Source organism: Quercus lobata, chromosome 1, assembly GCF_001633185.2.
Source record: "Quercus lobata isolate SW786 chromosome 1, ValleyOak3.0 Primary Assembly, whole genome shotgun sequence".
Lineage (NCBI taxonomy): Eukaryota > Viridiplantae > Streptophyta > Magnoliopsida > Fagales > Fagaceae > Quercus > Quercus lobata.
Window position 1 is genome coordinate 7,452,895 of NC_044904.1, and position 18,403 is coordinate 7,471,297.

Sequence of the window (18,403 nt, forward strand, 5' to 3'; positions counted from 1 at the left end):
TTCAAAATGCTAAAGGGGCTTCATTTTTGTCAAATTCGCAACCCAACTTTACAGGATATAGGCTGAGATCAAGCTAATACATTCATGTTGTAATCATACCAAACGTGCATTTCAACTAACGAGGAAACAATTCTTTCTAGATATGGTTTCCAGCAAAACAGAGCACAGCCAAAACTTGATATGGCACTTTTGCGGCAGAGTATATATATATTTCAAAATCAGTTAATTATAGATTTACATAAAGCCAAGACCTAATGATGGGTAGGGAGGATGCATATAAACAGCGGCAGCAACAAGAAGCAGTCTGATTAAGAAATCCCAAAGCAGCTGCCCCAGCAATCCAACATATCAGTCCCAACATTGGGGAACTCTAAATACTCAGCACCGAGATGATGTCAGAAAGAGGCTGAACTTGTTCTTCGAAGCTGATACTTTGTTTCAGGTGGTGGAACACAAGACAACATTTGATCAAATTCCTGCAAGAGAAAAGAAAACCATATTAGATGAAAGTAAACTATAAAAAGTGTAAGAATGACAAAATCTTTAAATAAAAGAATATGTATAGAAACATTTACCAAGGACAAAAAGAACATATATATAACAACATGTCTAGGGGCTGCTGCTTTTTTTATCACAGCAATCAATAACTCTTCCATCTCAGGAATTCAATAGTAGAACAGAATGAAAGCATTAAATGTTAAATTAAGTGCACCTGGTAAATAAATATCAGATGGCTAACTAAAGAAATTAGCATAGTGAAAAATATAGTCAATAAACTAGAGGGGCATGCGTAAAAAATAAACAAGTACAACCATCATAGAAGTTGAATACTGAGACATGTTAAGGTCTTTATTATGGAAAATGAGTTCCACCATTTCTAAGAATTGAATTACTTTTAAGTCTTTGAAGTAAATGTTGGAAGGTCGAACGGTTGGGGCATGTTACTATGTGAAACTGGAAATCTCAAACCAATTAAAGTTGTGGTTTTGCAAACTAGAATGGCATGACTGGCTGCTTTGTTTCTGAACAATTTGAATTGGGATAAATGCTACTAGCCAACTACATACCATACATGCTAGCTGCCATAATTAGGGTGGAATGTAACTTATCAAAAAAAAGAAGGGTGGAATGAAATCATCACAATTTTTCTGAAGACAAAAAAGCAAAGCATCTAACATGCTACAAACTGTTACTATCATTTAATAGCATCCAAAACTGTAAACATACTATAAGTATGTCCATCACATTCCAAAGTAGGCTAAGGAGAGTAGTATCATATCTATGCTGTCCCAATTGACTAGTCAAGTGACCCAACAACCAGTTCACTGCTCCAGTTCTGGCGTCAGGCTCCAATAATGGTCAACCAATTTGCTGGACAAGCATATACACTAAGCAGGTGAAGTCATAAGAAAGATGACACATTAGCTTGAAAATCCAGTATTAATCATAAGAGATAATAAGATGCCACTAAATCATGTACATTTAAAAGTATATTTGTATTTAGAAACCGACATGTGCTAATGTAGTATTTTAAGAATACACGAGTATATATGCACACTTTTATGTATCTGTATCTATGAATTTATGCATATAAACACATGTACAAACACAAACACAACAAATTAGAAGTAAATAGTAAGTTGAAATGCATACATTTCTAGATGCACAAACTCCTAGTTGTAGCTGCATTTTAATGTAAACATTCACATTCATAAGCACAAATACCAACATGAAGTAACAAAATCAACTTCACTTACCAAGTATTTTTAAAATAAATTTACTTTCTCTTAATGCATGTTGAAGGCATTTTGATTATTATTATTTTATTTTATTTTATTTTTTTTTGGGGGGGGGGGGGGGGGAAGAGGGGGAGGTATTATAGTGTAACCTTTAACCCCATAAATTATTTGCAACAATGATCCAGCCAATCACAACTGATTAGTTAGGAGACCATGTAAATAAATGAGAGACAACATAAACATTCATTCATTGGAAATGATAGTAGCAGTTGATCAAATGAGAATTTAATTTTGTTACTAGAATTCCTTAAAAGGGAACCATGTGCAATGAAAAACGGGGATCAACCCACAGTTTGAAAGGAGCAGCAGTATGCCGACACTACAATATATAAATTATCCACTCTTTAAGGGGAGAATGGTACGTGCTAATTGATGGGAAAGAACTCCCACAACTCTCAGGCCATCCTCACAAGGACCATAACTCAATCTTCATCAACAAAGTTCTACTTTCCTTGTTGAAGTCATCCCCACAGTAAGTATATCATTGTCCAAAGAAAAGGCAGCCAATAAAGTTTGTGCTAGACTTCATGTAGCACTTCATTCCAGTTTAGTACCTTTCCATTTTATGATTTGATTTGTGTTGAGGGTGAAACCAGTTGCTTCATGCCTCAATATTGAGTATACAGTCTCTAGTTTGGTTCATTTTGGGGTTTTTTTTTTTTTTTTTTTTTTTTTTTTTTTTTTTTTTTTAGAACTGGGGATGCCCAGTAGTATAAAGATGTCATGATTCAAACATGTAAGCTGAAGTCCACCAATATGTCAGGATGAAGCCCATTATCAAGTTGACAACAATCAAATCACCAGAAGACCTCTATGAAAACTACACCAAAACCTCCCACTAGGTTAATGCCATACTGTAAGCTTTAAAAAAATTAAAAAAAATACTCTCCAAAGAATCATTACATCCAGCAGGCAAACAAAACTTTGTTTATGGAAGCTCAACTTAGAAATACTTCAATCTTATTTGATAAAAACAAAAACAAAAGAAGTCTGCATTTGATGTATTTTAATCTTGTAGCCACATTGATCATATTTCAACTTGGAATGGTTGATCACCAGAATATAAAAGCAAATGACAAATGTATTCTCTTTGTGGGAACCCTAAATATTAGAAAGGACAACTTCCAACAATACAACCAAACACCAACCCCCCACCCCCTCCTTTTCCTCAAGACAATTTTTTTTTATTTGATAAGTGATAAGCTTTATTGACATAAAAAAAGGAACACCACCTAGTACACAGGGAGTGTACAAGGGGTCAACAATCAAGTATAAAAATTACAAGAATCAAGGAAATCAAGAAAAGAAAAGAATGATTGGTTTCGCATAGCAACCAACCAATCCAATAAAGTTCTAAAGAAAAATAACTTGAGGTCTGGTATGGATCTCTCATTATCTTCAAAACACCTACTATTTCTCTCCCTCCAAAATAGTTAACCAAATATGACCATTTCGATAATGACCAAACCAAATAACTTGAGGTCTTGCCTTCACTTTCCAACGCAGTTTGAATGCCTTTGGGCAATTTCTGGCAGTGACCGAACTAAGGGGTGGTGGGCAGAGTAGGACTGTCAGTATACTGGAGGGACAGAGGAGGAGCGGATAGCAGGACTTCGGGTTAGGGTAATGAAAGCAGATTGAACCTGAGCAAAACGCAAGTGTATTCCCAGCATAAAGTTTCATCCACCTGTGCCTAATAACACTACAACGTAGGGATGACCGGTTTTTATCACATTCGTGCCACAATGAACTATTTTTACCAATAACTAACAGCTTTCTAAGTGCACACAATGCATTATTGACAGAAAAATTATCATCAATAAAGATACCCAAACCCAATTAGTACAGAAACCCATTTCCAAAATTAATAAAAAAACTTTCTGGAAGTCCTGAAACCTTTCAAATACTTATACAAACAACTGAATATACTATTGCAGTATCTTCCGCTGTTTTTGTTATTATTGTTCCCACCTGTCACTATGCCAACTCAGTAGATGGGATTAGAACTACTTCAGTGCAGGAGGGTTTCCCAGCACGTGGATCACCAATGTTATCTTCTGTGAAGCTAATGTTCACACATCTCTTACAACTCTTTCAGAGATAATAGGAAAACCTTTTGTCCGGCCCTTGCCTGTCTTAGAAAAGCCCTGTCGAAGGCCTCTTTCCCACCTGTCACTATGCCACCTCAGCTGCTGGGATTAGAACTACTTCCATGCAGGAGGATTTCCCATAGGTCACCAACGTTAATCTTTCATGAAGGTAATGTACACACATCCCTTACAACTAGTTCAGAGATAATAGGAAAACCTCTCTCATGGCCATTTCCTGTCCTAAAAAAATTATTATAAAAAAAATAAAAAAAATAAAACCCTTGTCCAAGGCTCTTTCCTGTGAAGCCTTGGCAATTATAACTTCAAATTGGCAGGGCAATCCTCCAGTGAACTGACCATACTCAAACCAACACTGAAAAAATAGAGTATACTAGGGGAAGTGGAAATTGCGAGATGGAAAGAAACCAAGAAAAAGGAACAAAAACAATGCTGTAAAAGCAACATTTTCCTAGAACATTTTTCTATCAAGTTATATTTATTACAATCTAAACACAAGAAACTAATTTAGCTGTACATAAACCAGAAGGTTTGAATATGTTCAACGCTGTTTCTCATTATAATCACACTACATCATCATGAAATTCAAACTCTTCTTTGGTATCACATTTTCAAATTCTGTAGGAATCATATTTTACATGTCCCTTTCCCATCTAAAGTTGCTTTATTGATAATTAAGATCCAACTAATGCCATATAAATAATAGATGACAGCAGTCCATATTTGCCACAGAATCGTCCTTTCTTTTTTGTTACTATTAGTAAAAATCCAACTATTAGTATAAGTAAAATCAACCATTATATATGTCTGTGAAAAAATTCTTTCCTTTACTTGTTCTATGCATGAAAGTTGTTGTCACAATAAACTATCAAATTAATTGGAATTCAAATGACTTTATTTTATTGATAAGTTACACATGTACTCAGTGAATCCTGAACCCACTATGTCATTATCCACTCTATTCTTGTGAAGGGAAGAGGATCCATTTAAGTTAGAAATCATATAAATAGTTTTGTGTGCCAACAAGTTAGTATCTTTATAAGATGAAGAAGGTCACCAACAAGTCACACTAATTAGGGCTTGTTTACAGAATGCAATGCTAAAGCCTAATCAACTTCAGAAAGCCTTGAATTGATATACTCACTTTTCTAATAATAACAGAAATTAAAACTAACTGCCAACAGAAATAAAATAAAAGCATCTACAATAAAAACACACAACAAATAAAATGTGAGATGCTGATGAAAGGTTTCTTACTTTCTCTTTCTTGAGCTTAATATTCTCCTCTTCTAGACGTGAAACCTTACTCACCAGTTCGTTATGGTAAGCCTGCACAATTTCACATGAATCAGCAATGGTCACGCATAGTTGAAAAAGGACAGGATAAGCCAGCATGACAACTATCTCTATATAGAAACTTACTTGTTTTCTAGCACGTGAGCGTGCAGCCGATTCCCTATTCTTGATCTTTCTCCTTTGCCTCCTATCCAAAGTCCTCTCAAATGCATCAGAGGCATCCCTTTTCTGTCCTTGCATTGGCGTATCCAATAATGTACCAAATGAAGGGGATGGTGACAACACCATTTTCTGAGGGGTCACAACCTCAACAATCCCCATCCCTGAAGGAGGAGGAGGAGCTATAGATGGTTCGGCAAAAAGCCCTGCTTGTACCAGGAAGTCCTCTAAAGTGGTTTCCCCAAGTGTCACACTTGAATTTGTATCATCCATACCCTGAACCTTTATGTCTCCACCACCACACCTCTTCCTCTGACCTTGTTGAATCTCTCTCCAAACTTGATCAACCGTCTTCCCACTCAATGCCCTCGCCAATGTTAAACTGGCCTGACGTTGGAGAGACGAGGAGGAGGAAGAGGTGTTCTCATTGGATTGAATTTGATTCGCTTCGCCGTCAATGGTGGCCATGTCAGTGGTCCACACATTCTGTAGAAGCTCATCAAGGTTCATACTACCCACTGGTTTCCCAGTGTCACCCAAATGGTTCTTAATTTCATCAAGGGTGAGACTATACCATGAACTTTGCCTTGTCAATGGAGATGGCTGTAAATGATGAGGTTGCTGTACTTGTTGCCCATTTCCTTGAGTACCCATTGTTTGAATCCCCATTAAGTAAACAATCAGCCTATCATTTCCCAACAACAACAACAAAAAAACAAAATACCCATATCATCAAAATCACTATTTTGAAAGATGAACACATAATTTTACTCAAATTCCGCAAATCCAACCATACTAAACACCTTAAAGCTCGAATCGGATATAGAAGAAAAGTAATAAGAAATTGAAACTATTGTAAAAAGTAAAAAAAAAAAAAAAAAAAAGGTGGTGGAATTGTGATATTAGAGCCAAAATTTGAGAGAGATTATTATTATTTTTTAAAAGACAAACAAAAGAGAAATCTACCTGGAGGATTGGAAAAGGAAGATAATGTTGGAATGAGCCGCCGATCTCAAACGTTAAAGCCGTGTCTTGTCATTAAAGATTACATCAGCAAAATCCCACGTACGGTGTCTTCGTCTACGTAGTACTATATATCATAATCATATGTACATACGAGCACAACACACCACAAATTACATAACTGAGAGAGAGCGAACTCAGAGTCGAAAACGCCACAGAGCCCCCAAATTGTTTTGTTTGGGTTTTTTTTTTTTTTTTTTTTTTCTTTTCCTAAGCGCGGTGTACTGGTAAGTCTAATATTTCTGTTACGGTTAGGTACAATGTACACACTGTTTTTTTTTTTTTTTTTTTAATATTTAGTTTTTAATAAACATCGACATCGTACACACTTTTGAAGTAGAGATGAGAGAGTGTGTTACCCAGGGGCGGCGCCAAGGGTTAATCAGGTGGTCACATGACCACCGTGATTTTTTTTCTTTTTTTTTAATATACATTAAAAAAAAAACTTTAGTCTAATATGGGTCTTTGACATTATCGCGCACTTTTGGTGCGATAAACGGTAATCATTCCATAAATATAAGTCCTTATGGAGTATGGGGGGCAAAAGTTAGGAATCAAGTATTCAGGAGGAAGTTTCACACACATATCCACTTAGATCAAACTAGAATATAAATTCTATTTTATATAATATATATATATGGGTCTTTGACCGTTTTAGAAAAAAAAAAAATTCACCACCCTGAAAAAAAAAATTTTGAACACCCTTAATAACAATTGAATCCATTAAAAATAAAATTCAACCTTTCTAAAATTTTGGTCTGTTGAACCAAAAAATTATGAGAAATATTATGTTTATAATATTTTTGTAATAAATCCTAAATAACAAGTTGTTACTGGTAAATAGAAAAATAATTTTAGTAGTAAGTTCAAATTAGAACTAGTAAAAACTTATTGTCTAAGTTTTGTTGCGAAAACGTTGCAAAAATATTATGGATGTAGCACTTCTCAAAATTGCCCAAACAAACAAATTAGCCTAAAGATCAAAATCAAATGTTTAATTGTGATTTTTTAAACTGTATTTTCAAATGGCATATTTTAAAATTGCTATTTTTAATAATAAAAAAATGCATAGTTTTCAAATATTTAATCTGTGCCTGCTTTAGTCTTTGGCCGAATTTGTTGGATTTATGTGATGCATTTTTTCAAAAAGATAATACATTTTTTTTACTTGTTTTGGCAATATGTTGGTAATTGAATGGGAGATTAGTAGCTTAATAATTGTTTGAGTGTGTATATTGAAAACGATGTAGCAGATAACATTGATAGTGAAACTATCATATCACACAAGAATTTCAAAATATGAAATCTTGTGAAATGAAATTTTAAAATTTAATGTATTTGCTAATTTTTTATTTTGTAATGTTGATACTATGGGGCCCAATAATTTATGGGATAGGCCCACTTGCTCCTGGGGAGTCCAAAGGCCCAAGCCGAAAAAGGTGATGACCCGAGCTGAAAAATATAAGGCAAGAATGGCCTGGAGACGCAGCCGAGGACAATCTAGTCCTCGGCAGACCCAAAGCTCCATTGGGAAGAGGGGTAAAAAAAAAAAAAAAGATGTAGGAACAAATTTGTAAGGAGATCTAAAATATCTTGGGGGAAGTTATCCTTACTACCCTTCCAGATAAGACTCTGCACCTGACAGAGCCGTATTCTGCAGCTTTATCAACCATCCCCAACAATTCTGGGATTAGACTGATGGGACAAATATCAGTCTTGTAAAGATTGACCCTACACGTGAACGAAGGACAGTTAACGCAGACGAGTATAAAAGAAGAAAGTAAGTAAATCTAAAAGGGGGCTCCCATCCCACCTCCAAAAAAGAGAGGCTACATGGGTGAGAACACTTCAACAACACCTGAGATCACAGAAAAAAAACCATCGTCGGGTAACCGGGGTAAGACCTTAATGGTCCTCGGATCAAGTCCGAGTAGACCCATCCCATAGGATGCGACGCCGTAGGGCTTAAATGTTCAAGCCCAAATCCTTTTTCTACACGAATTCCTCTAAAACCAAGACCGGGCATCGCCCTGTGACCAACGGCTAGCTTTTCAAGCCCACTCTCTACAAATCATATTATGAGGGATCTTTCATATGCGAGCCCAACATCATTATTGGGCCGCAAAGGAATCGTGTCTTTACATATACTATTGAAGTGCACAAGATTTGCAAGAAGAGCCTAGCCCGACTTAGTATAGATTGCAGGAATGGAATCAAATTACTTGTTTGTTGGTTATTTTAAATTTACAAATGACTTTCTCAAAAAAAAAAAAAAAAAAAAAAAAAAAAATAGTATAGATTGCTGGAATGGAACCAAATTACTTGTTTGCTGGTTATTTTAAATTTGCAAATGACTTTCTCCCAAAAAAAAAACGAACTTTGCAAATGAATTTTATAAATACTTCGGAATCCATGGCATTTCATCATTGAAAAATAAGTAATAACTGTGGGGCCAGGGAATTTGTGGTCCTGACCTACTTTACATTAGAGCCCAAGGTCCAGGTCGAGGAGACCTACTGCCGAGGACAGGTAATGAAAGCCCTAAAAAGACCCAAGGATGTGGTTGAGGACGATCTCACGCTCAGTATCCCACAAGACACTTAAAGAAGAATGACAAGTTTAATATAGGGACAAGACAAGTGAAAAAGCTGTCAATACTGTAACAAAGAACTCTGCGTCTGACAGGCCCATTCTCTTCACCATGCTATTCAACTTTTACGTCTACTCCCAACCACCTTAGGCATGGGCTGATAAGACAAGTCTCCATCCTAGAAAGTAAAACTTACACATGGACATTAAAAGGGAAGTAACTACTAATATAAAAGGGAAGAAGAACCAAGGGGAAAGGGGCGGATTTTTCCAGAGGGAGAGGCCCTAAAAAACGGAGGAGGAGAAGAACACTAAGCTCCTCGGACGGGGTCCGAGGACAAAAACCCAATAGGTGACTCTGAAAAAAGGTTTTGTCATTCACGCCAGACCCATCTTTATATGAGCTTCCATAAAAACCGCGACTAGACCGCTGTCTAGTGACCAAGTTATAGCCTTTCAAGCTCACACTCTACAAATTATATTGTTCGGGCCCTTTACATACGAACACAATATCATTTTTGAGTCGTGAATAATCGTGTCCCTACAATAACTTTTCACAATTCTCTCCCAAATTATCTCTTTTTCAATTCTTCCTTTCTTCTTCTTTTTCTTGAAGGTGCCTTATAAAGTCAATTTTCATTCACGTTGTTTCTTTTCCCGGAGAGATTTTTTCTATAAAATTTCTTGAAACTATAGTGATTAAAATCGATATTCCATATAAGATCAATAAAACAGTCTCGTAGATCATATCAATGATCACAAGATTCTATTTTTCATTTTTTTTTAAAAGGAATAAATTACCACAAGTGTTAAAAAATAATTGGAGAAATTTAAATTTGACATTATACAATTTACATACTCTACACCACACCTCTACAGCTCTACTAGTACTAACTAAAAAAATATTATATTTCTAAACACAATTTATTAAAATTATTTAAATCAATAATTTTAAAAATGATGAAGAAAAATAGTATTTTAATTTTATATTTTAAAAAGATGGCTTTTGAAAAATCCCAAAGCCAAAGTTGTCGATTAACTCATATTACTAATCTAAATATTATTTTTACTCTGGAACAATTTGAATGAAAATTCCTTCAACCAACTACCTAACAGCTTAAAAGTCGATCCACACGTACCTTTAATCACGTGACCTACTTAAAAGTCATGTAACTCATTTGAATGTTTTAGTGAAATATGACATTTGATACACTTGGATGATATTATAAGCTGTCCAACCGGCTACCTAACAACTTAAAAGTCAATCCACACGTACCTTTAATCACGTGACCTACTTAAAAGTCATGTAACTCATTTGAATGTTTTAGTGAAATATGACATTTGATACACTTGGATGATATTATAAATTGTCACGCAATGACTTGGAAAGAGAATTTTTCGAGGAAAACTGTCTTAAAAGGACAAAATTTCAAAACTATATCTTTTAAAAAATAGGATCGGTCAACACATAGCAGACAAATTGCAACTATACATTTTTCTTTTGATGATTGCCTTCAAAAGCCTCTCAAATATTCTTCCCAATTCTTAAATACTCAGCCAATGAAACCAGCACGCTTGAAGCCATTATTGACAATGACAACCACACCTAATTCTCAAATAATTTGACGGTGAAACTAGTGAGCTCAAAGCCATCATTGGCAGCCACACCTTCCGAAAAGTGTGTTATCATCAAGGCCGTTGACATTCTCCTCAACATACTCAAGGAGGCCATCATGGCATTAACATCATCATCACCATTACCCTTTCTCTTTCCCTCTCTGAGTTTGTGATTTCTTTTTTCTTTCAATTTTCTGTTCACTTGAATTGAATTTTGGTATGCATGAATGGTGGTGTTGTTAGGCATTTTGAGAAGCATAGTAGGACATTATTTTGGCTGAAAAAGATTATTTGAGCTTATGATAGAATCATCTAGGATCATCCTTGGGATAGCAATGCAATGCAATCCCAAGTTCTAGTTTGTGATTCTACTTCAACTTTATTCTATGACTGAATATGCAACCATCCGAATCGATCTCATGATCAAGCATCATAAGATACTATAATCTTGATCATGATCTTAATAACTATGACGTTCATATATGACACTTTATCTAATGCGACCATACAATGCATTTAACTCTTAGAGCAACTGCATCAATTCGTCTAAAAATTTATCTATATTTTACACTACCACATTTCCAAAACACCTACATCAGTTTATCTATTTTACAAATCTATTCTAATTAAATAATATTATTTATTAATACCCATTCTCTCTTTCCCTCGTAATCTATTTTGCTTTTCAGCTCTCTCATCCGTTCCTCTCTTTCCCTCACACTCTCCCTCACAGCCGCCTTACCCAACCCGCCGTCACCACCAATCCAGCTTGCTGCCTCAGCCCTCTGCCAATTCGGCCTCCCTCTCACTTTCGCCCTCCCTCTTTCCTTCACCCCTCCCTCTCTCCTCCACCACCAGCTCTTCGCCTCCCACCCCCAACCGACGACAACAATGGAAGATCCGACGGCAACATTGGAAGACCTAACGACAGCATATCAGGCGGCAAATCCAGCTTTGTTGGACATTTCACGTGAGTTTTCTATTGAGTATGGTTTGGGCTAGGTTTTCCGATGGATTTGGACTGTTTTTGGGTTGGGTTTACCAGTGAGTTTGTATCGATTTTGAGTTGGATTTTCTAATTGCTTTTCCGTTGATTTTAGGTTAATTTTCTGTTGATTTTGGGTTAATTTTCTGTGCTAGGTTGCGGTGTTTGGTGGTGGCACTAGGTTTGGTGGTTGGGCGGTTATTTTCTTCCTCCTTCTTATTCTGGTGCGTTGGGTTGTTGTAAATATTGGGGAAGAGAAGTAGTTTGATAGAGGAGAGAGAAAAAAAATTTTAAAAATCATTTACACATGAACAGTAACCGTGTATATATGCACGGTTACTGTTCATTTACACAGCCTTGGTGTATATTTGCACATTTTTACACAGATTGATGGAGGTGTTTTTTGGGTTAAAATGTGCAAAATTGAGCACTTTTTGCATTTTACACATTTTTACAACCACTAATGTGGTTGCTCTTAGGCGATGGCCAAATGCTGCTATGCCTAATAAGGGGAAATAAAAGGTTTCAAAGGCCAGTTCTCTGGCGACCAAGTGAACAAATATATAACCTTGTAAACATTCTTATTTCTTGGCAATCCATAATGCAAACCAGGCAAATTAGCCAGTAGAAATTGGCAAGGGCAACTAAAGATTTTGCAGAACTGCAGAAGGATAGCACTACCATAAGATACCCAAACCAGTTTAATCAAACTTAAAAACACAAAATAAACTATAGATTTCAAGCCCCCACAGGCTAAGGCAGAAACGTAGCCTTAAAAGGTGAAAAAACCCTTAAAATCCAATAATATTTCCTGTTTTCCTGTTCAATGAAAACATCTATCTAAAGTTCAAATTCCCCCTCCCCTCATTTAAAATGCGTGTGTGTATAACTCAATAGACAAACGAGATATTAATAGAACAAATGACACTACAAGAGAGAGAGAGCTCAATAAATTCATAGAGCAACTGTCAAAATGATTTCACAGAAGTCCTTCAAAGTTACAGGCAGGTCATTGCAAGGCCCAATAACAACCTAAAGCAAATAACACATCACATTTTACCTCAGCTTCACCTTAATTGGAGTCCCAGCATCAATCATTGTTGTTGTGTCTCATGGCTTTGACTTAAGACCTGAAATCAGCAATCCCCAAAATTTAAACAACAACAAAATAAGAATAACCAAACCTTAATCCCAAATTTTTGGTCATTACAGCAATCCAACAAGTTGCAAAAGCAAGCATCATTAATTATCTAAGAAGTAATTGACCTGGATGGTAAGCAACACTTATATTTTCTTAAAAATTGTATCATGCCAATTCTCATGAGAAAAGGGTAAAAAATGGAGGTCATATACACACAGTTTTTTCTTTTAACTTATTTGCTTATATACAGCTTTTGAAAGCCTCACATTTTTTTAGGTACAATTATACTTTGTCCAACTTTCAACAAAATGCTGAATCCAAATAGACAATATTCTTCCATTTCACAATTAATGGAACAGACAATACATACAAGACATAAGGATGATGAGTCAATGAAAATATCTATGATTGGATATTTGGATTTAACATTAAAAAAAATAAAAATCCAATATCTACAATGAATGATTTATAAAGTTATAATAAGCTTTTACCTATCAATTATAAAGTTATTATCTGAATGAACCAGCCGTAGCAATAGTAGTTTCTCTGTGAGGGAATAGCAAGTGTACCCCAGGTGGGTTGAGGCATAGCCTGACCTGAGCCCCACCCAAAGCATTGATGGTTTCAGGTAATAAAAGGCAATAGTCCTTAAACCAAACTAGCATCCCACCGTCATCTGGAAAGGTTTGAAATCAAGACCTACCACATACCAAGACTCTTATCCACTAGGCCATGATGTTGGGTAATTCATGTAAAGAGTACACTTGAATCTCTATATGGAAGAGTACCAAAGATAGAGTTTGGATTTAAAACCATCATGTTTAATAAGGACCATGGAGAAAAAGAAATAGAACTTTTGACTGGCATGAGCTGCCAATAGATAGGGTCTAATAGATATTTGTTAACGCTCTTGGCTATTAGTAGAAGAGGGCAGACCATCTAATTTTGTAGAATTTAAAATATCCCTGTATTTTTTATAGTTTCTTAGGGATAGTTGAGTATGTACCCAGCATGCATATCTATCTTTAAGAACTGAGTTACTCTTTCTCAAATTTTTAATACAATTTATTATCCAAAAAAAAAAGTACCAAAGACAGTAACAAACATAAAGGTGAAAATAAAGTATTTTTGTGACTTTTCTTTTTTTGCTGAATAAAAATGGTAAACGGTGGTGACAGGCCATGGCTACCCTGCCTAGGTTTGACCACATAGATCCTATATCCACTAAAGAGCCTAGATACAGATAGGGGGCCACAGGCACTCCATCAGGTCAGTTAAGCCATTGCCTGACCTTAGCCCCGCCCAAAGCACCACTGGTTGATTTACGAGCATTATTTAGTTTGAAAGAAATAATGATACTATACAATTTCCCATGAATCTGCTCTTAAGATTCTATCTAATACTACCAGTAAGCTATAGTTCAAATACTTCCCCACTATGCATTAGCTTTGTTTTCGCAATTAAAACTACTTATAGTGCTCTCTCTTCAGTTCTTCTAACTTCCAATAAGCCTGTTCAAACAAATTTATTTCTTACACACAGTTACTTGGTGCACACTCATGAGCTCACACACAACATTGCTTGATAGTTGCCCAAAGTATGAGAAGACCTCAGAAGACATACTCAAAAGTTAATCCTAACAGCAAACTCAAGCATGGTCAATTGAGATCTAAGTGCACTAAACTGCGCAATAAGAAAAAAATTCAGATTTATACAAGAAAGCAAATCATCTAATGCATGCATTCTTTTACAATTGCTAATGTTCAGCAAGAAACCCCAATGAGGTCACAAAAACCAAGTTTGTAATCTATTCTAAAATCAACTCAATGCATATTAAGAAGTAACAACACAACCTAAAATTATGAAAAACACGAAAACATTTAACAAAATGGGTCTGGTAGATGTCTTACCTAGCGCCCTAAATAAGATGGCATGGTTCCAACGGGTCCAGTACCAGTTTGGGGTCTCGGTACTGCTGTAGATTGAGCCATTTGTGAACTCTGATACGCGCCCAAACCTTGCAAAGCAGCTTGAGCGCCATAACTACCAATCACAGAAGGGCTTATACTATTAATAGGAGGCTGTGCACCAAAGCCTCCAGCACCGAGTTGAGTCAATCCCATAGGATTAGGAGCATTTCCAACCCTGTTCAAGGGCTGCGACACGCCACCAGGAAACCCAAACCCGACATGGTTCAAATTCAAAACCCCTAAAGCTGGATTTTGGGCCATAAAAACCGCCCCGGGATTAAAAGCTTGGCCGGGATTAAAAGCTTGACCAGGATTAAAAGCTTGACCAGCCAATGCCGGGTTAAATGCCGCCACAGGAAGAGCAGGAGCAACACCAGCAACACTAGTAGCAACAACGTTATTGGGCTTGGCATCATTACTATTACTGCTACTATTATTATTCTTATTAACACTGCGGCCTTCGGTGGCAACAGAGCATTGCAATTTGTTACCTTGGAAGAACTTCACAGGTTCTTCCAATGCCTTTTTGACTCCCTCCGCACTCTTGTAAACAAGTATAGCAAACCCTTTGAACTTACCTGTGTCTTTATCCAATCCACCTAGTGCCACTGGCCCGTCTTCGAGCTCGCCAAACTCGGCGAAAAAGGCCCTGACCTTCTCTGGAGCAATGTGAGGACCCACATTCGCCACGTAAAGCCGGCGGCCGCTTACAGGGGCGGGCTGAGACTGCGGCTGCTGGTGCTGCTGCTGGGACTGATTGGCGCCGGAGGAGGCGAGCTGGCAGGCCGCCATTCTGGAGCCGATTTTCTTCTGGGGTTGCTTGAGGGCTTTGCGGGCGGAGGCGCTGGTTTTGAAGAGAATAAAGCCGTAGCCTTTGGATCGGTTGGTGATTTTGTCGGAGACGACCTTGCACTCCTCGATTGCGCCGAAGGGTTTGAATGCGGCGGCTAGGGTTTCGGAGTTGGTGTCCCAGGCGAGGCCGTGGACGAAGATTTTGCGCTGGATTGGGTCGGAGTCCACAGTCTTGGTTATGTGCTCGATGATTGATGGGGTTTTCGACGCGGCTTCTTTGAGGATTGAGATGAGTTGGTCTTTGCCGAACGGCTCTAGGAGCTTCTTGATACTGTCTCGCTTCGTATCGTCGTCTTCCTCCTCTTCTTCTTCTTCTTCTGATGATGATGATGATGAAGAAGAAGATTTGTCATCTGATTCCTCTTCTACTTCTGCTGCTGCTGCTTCTTCTTCTTCTTCCTCTGATTCAGATGAAGAAGAAGATGATGATGATTCTTCTTCTTCTTCTGCTTCTACTTCTTCTGGTTCTGATTCAACGTGTTCTTCTTCTTCTTCAGATTCTTCTGCGGGTGGTGGTGGTGGTTGGGGTTTGAGCAATTTAGGCTTAGAAGAAGAAGTTTCTTCGGCTTTGGAGGCTGATTTGCGCTTCTTGCCCATTTGAATCTTTGATACGTTTCAAAGTTTCAGCGAGGGAGAGAGGTTAGGTTTTTTCAGGACTTTCACACACGAATGAATACAATGAGGGCTTTTTAGGAGGGGGTTTTACAACCTTATCGGATTTTGGGCTTGCGTAATGGTTTTTTTTTTTTTTTTTTTTGGGTAAAATTATATTTTTGCCCTAAAACTTTGTTAAAAGTTTTTTTTTTCAACCCAACCTTAAAAAAACTTTTTTTTTCATTGTTAACTCTGTAAAATATATATATATATATATATATATCAATAGTTCAAAGACAAAAATAATAATGAAAAAATAACTTTTTTCAATAGTTTATGAATGAAAGATAAACTTTTTAATGGTTTAAAAATGAAATATGAATTTCTTAAAGTTTAGAGATGAAAACCAAACTTTTGGTAAAGTTTAGAGACCAAAATAGTATTTTACCATTTTTTTTGTTGCTAAACGGAGTGTTAAGGAATTTTTTTTTATAGTGTGTAATCTCTAGTGTTATGTTCACCAAGAATTTTACACAAAACTTCTTAGATCTCATGAAATCTTGGAAATCACTATACTAACTTTTGGTTGATTTTATAATGGCCAAAAAAAAAAAAAAAACTTATGGTTGATGTTAGGAATATGAAATAATTATTGTAATTCATTTAGTTAAGTAGTAAACTAATTAGTTGAAATTAGGATTATGATGAGTTAATTAGAATTTGAGCACATTTGAGCACATGTAGCTCGTTTAACACATAACTTAATTCATAGAGCACATGCTAAATTAATTAGCCAATTATCTTGAGCCACATGGGTCAATAACATTATAGCTAGTCTCTTATAAATACATGATTGTAATTCAACATTAGATATCAATTGAAGAATAATTAGTGCATCTTTCTCTCTTTATGGAGGGTGACTACCTCGAATTAAGTCAATTTCCCTACAATTCTCATCAATCCCCCTATAATTCCTATCCATCCCCATTAGGAACCATCGGATTCCTAACAGTTGATTATCATGCCTTACAAACCCTACACGAAACATAATTACTTTTAAGTGATTGTTCTTTTAGTAAAGGGTTTTTTCATAATTCTAAAAATTGGAACGGTCAAACAATTTGCTCTTGGTTTTTTTTAGATTTGAATGAACCGATTTCATGTTCAATTCTCGATTCAACCAGCCAGTCTGATCCGATTTTTCAAACTGTGAGGTTTTTCCCTTACTAGTCAAGTGGTAAGGTAAGGTGCTATTTAATGAAGAAAATAGACATAAGGAAAGTGGTTCTGATAGTTCAACTATCTAGAGTAAGAGTCTATTTGTTTGGAGGGGTGGAAAAGTGGAATGATAGAAAAGTGGGAGAATAGAAAAATATGTTTTTCTAGTTAGTTTTCTCTCATATGTTTTTGGTTGAGATGATGGAAAAGTGGAGAGATGGAAAACTATGAAAAATGAAATTGGTATAAATTTACAATTATGTCCCTATTAAATAAAACAAAAGGCAATACAATTTTTTATACACATTTATTTATTTAAAAAATTATGTATGGGCATTTCACTTTTTTTTTTTAATTATTATTTCAAAGGCACAAGCCAAATCCAGAAAATTGTGGGGAAAAAAAAAACAAGAAAGGAACTAAAGAAGAAAGTGATAAAAACAAAAGAAAGAAAGAAAAATGATATGAAAAAAAAAAAAAAAAAAAAAAAAACCAACCAAATGTGAATGTGCATAGATTAGTAACAGAGAAGAAACAAAAAATGTTAGCGTGCATACCCAAAATATATGGCTATTGGGCTTAACCTCTACTTGAGCTCACAATCTATATGTTTTGTGGGGTTTTGGGTTTTTTACTGTGGGTGGTCCTATACTCGGTAGACCCAAATATACTTCTATTTCCTCAAGCCTTTCTCTCTTCTTTACAGAATCACTCATTTGCCCTCTCTGAGTGTTTACTCTCTTTTCCTAGTACTCTTCCCATAATTGCCAACCCCAATTCCTTATTCTCATCTCTTGTTTATAGCTCAAGATTAGTGGAAGGGTTATGATTACTTTAGGTTATTGGTGGGTTTAGAGGTCCAGTTCCATTGCCTTTAAGTGGGTGTTTAGGTAGGAGTGGGAGGAGTGGCATTGGAACTGCTTCCTATCTCAGAAAAGCCGCTCGGCAGCGATACTCTCTGTTGAGGGGAAAATTTTTGATGTTCCCAAATAGAATATGGGATAGTCAAGTCAAAACTCGACGATGGGCCCTTGAAATAAAGCTCAAAGGCT

At 36.4% G+C, this 18,403-nt stretch overlaps 2 protein-coding genes across 2 annotated transcripts; both read right to left on the reverse strand.

The window, feature by feature from the left end:
* On the reverse strand, positions 1 to 6,588 carry LOC115976717 (ABSCISIC ACID-INSENSITIVE 5-like protein 3). Its single transcript, XM_031098182.1, has 4 exons — positions 6,329 to 6,588; positions 5,330 to 6,047; positions 5,165 to 5,236; positions 1 to 476 (listed from the first exon to the last, which is right to left on the reverse strand). The coding sequence occupies exons 2-4, from the start codon at positions 6,029 to 6,031 to the stop codon at positions 396 to 398; spliced, it is 855 nt and encodes a 284-aa protein (XP_030954042.1). The 5' UTR covers positions 6,032 to 6,047; positions 6,329 to 6,588; the 3' UTR covers positions 1 to 395.
* A 5,872-nt stretch (positions 6,589 to 12,460) lies between these two features.
* LOC115976727 (UBP1-associated protein 2B-like) lies at positions 12,461 to 16,227 on the reverse strand. Its single transcript, XM_031098192.1, has 2 exons — positions 14,628 to 16,227; positions 12,461 to 12,706 (listed from the first exon to the last, which is right to left on the reverse strand). Exon 1 carries the CDS (start codon positions 16,134 to 16,136, stop codon positions 14,628 to 14,630), a length of 1,509 nt encoding a protein of 502 aa, XP_030954052.1. The 5' UTR covers positions 16,137 to 16,227; the 3' UTR covers positions 12,461 to 12,706.
* Between the last annotated feature and the right edge of the window lie 2,176 nt (positions 16,228 to 18,403).

Coding starts and splice junctions, on each gene's coding strand:
- LOC115976717 (XM_031098182.1), bottom strand. CDS start 6,031: ATGGGGATTCAAACAATGGGTACTCAAGGAAATGGGCAACAAGTACAG. Junction 5,237..5,329: donor GCTCACGTGCTAGAAAACAA/GTAAGTTTCTAT, acceptor GAAATTGTGCAG/GCTTACCATAACGAACTGGT. Junction 477..5,164: donor TTAAGCTCAAGAAAGAGAAA/GTAAGAAACCTT, acceptor TTTCTCTTGCAG/GAATTTGATCAAATGTTGTC.
- LOC115976727 (XM_031098192.1), bottom strand. CDS start 16,136: ATGGGCAAGAAGCGCAAATCAGCCTCCAAAGCCGAAGAAACTTCTTCT.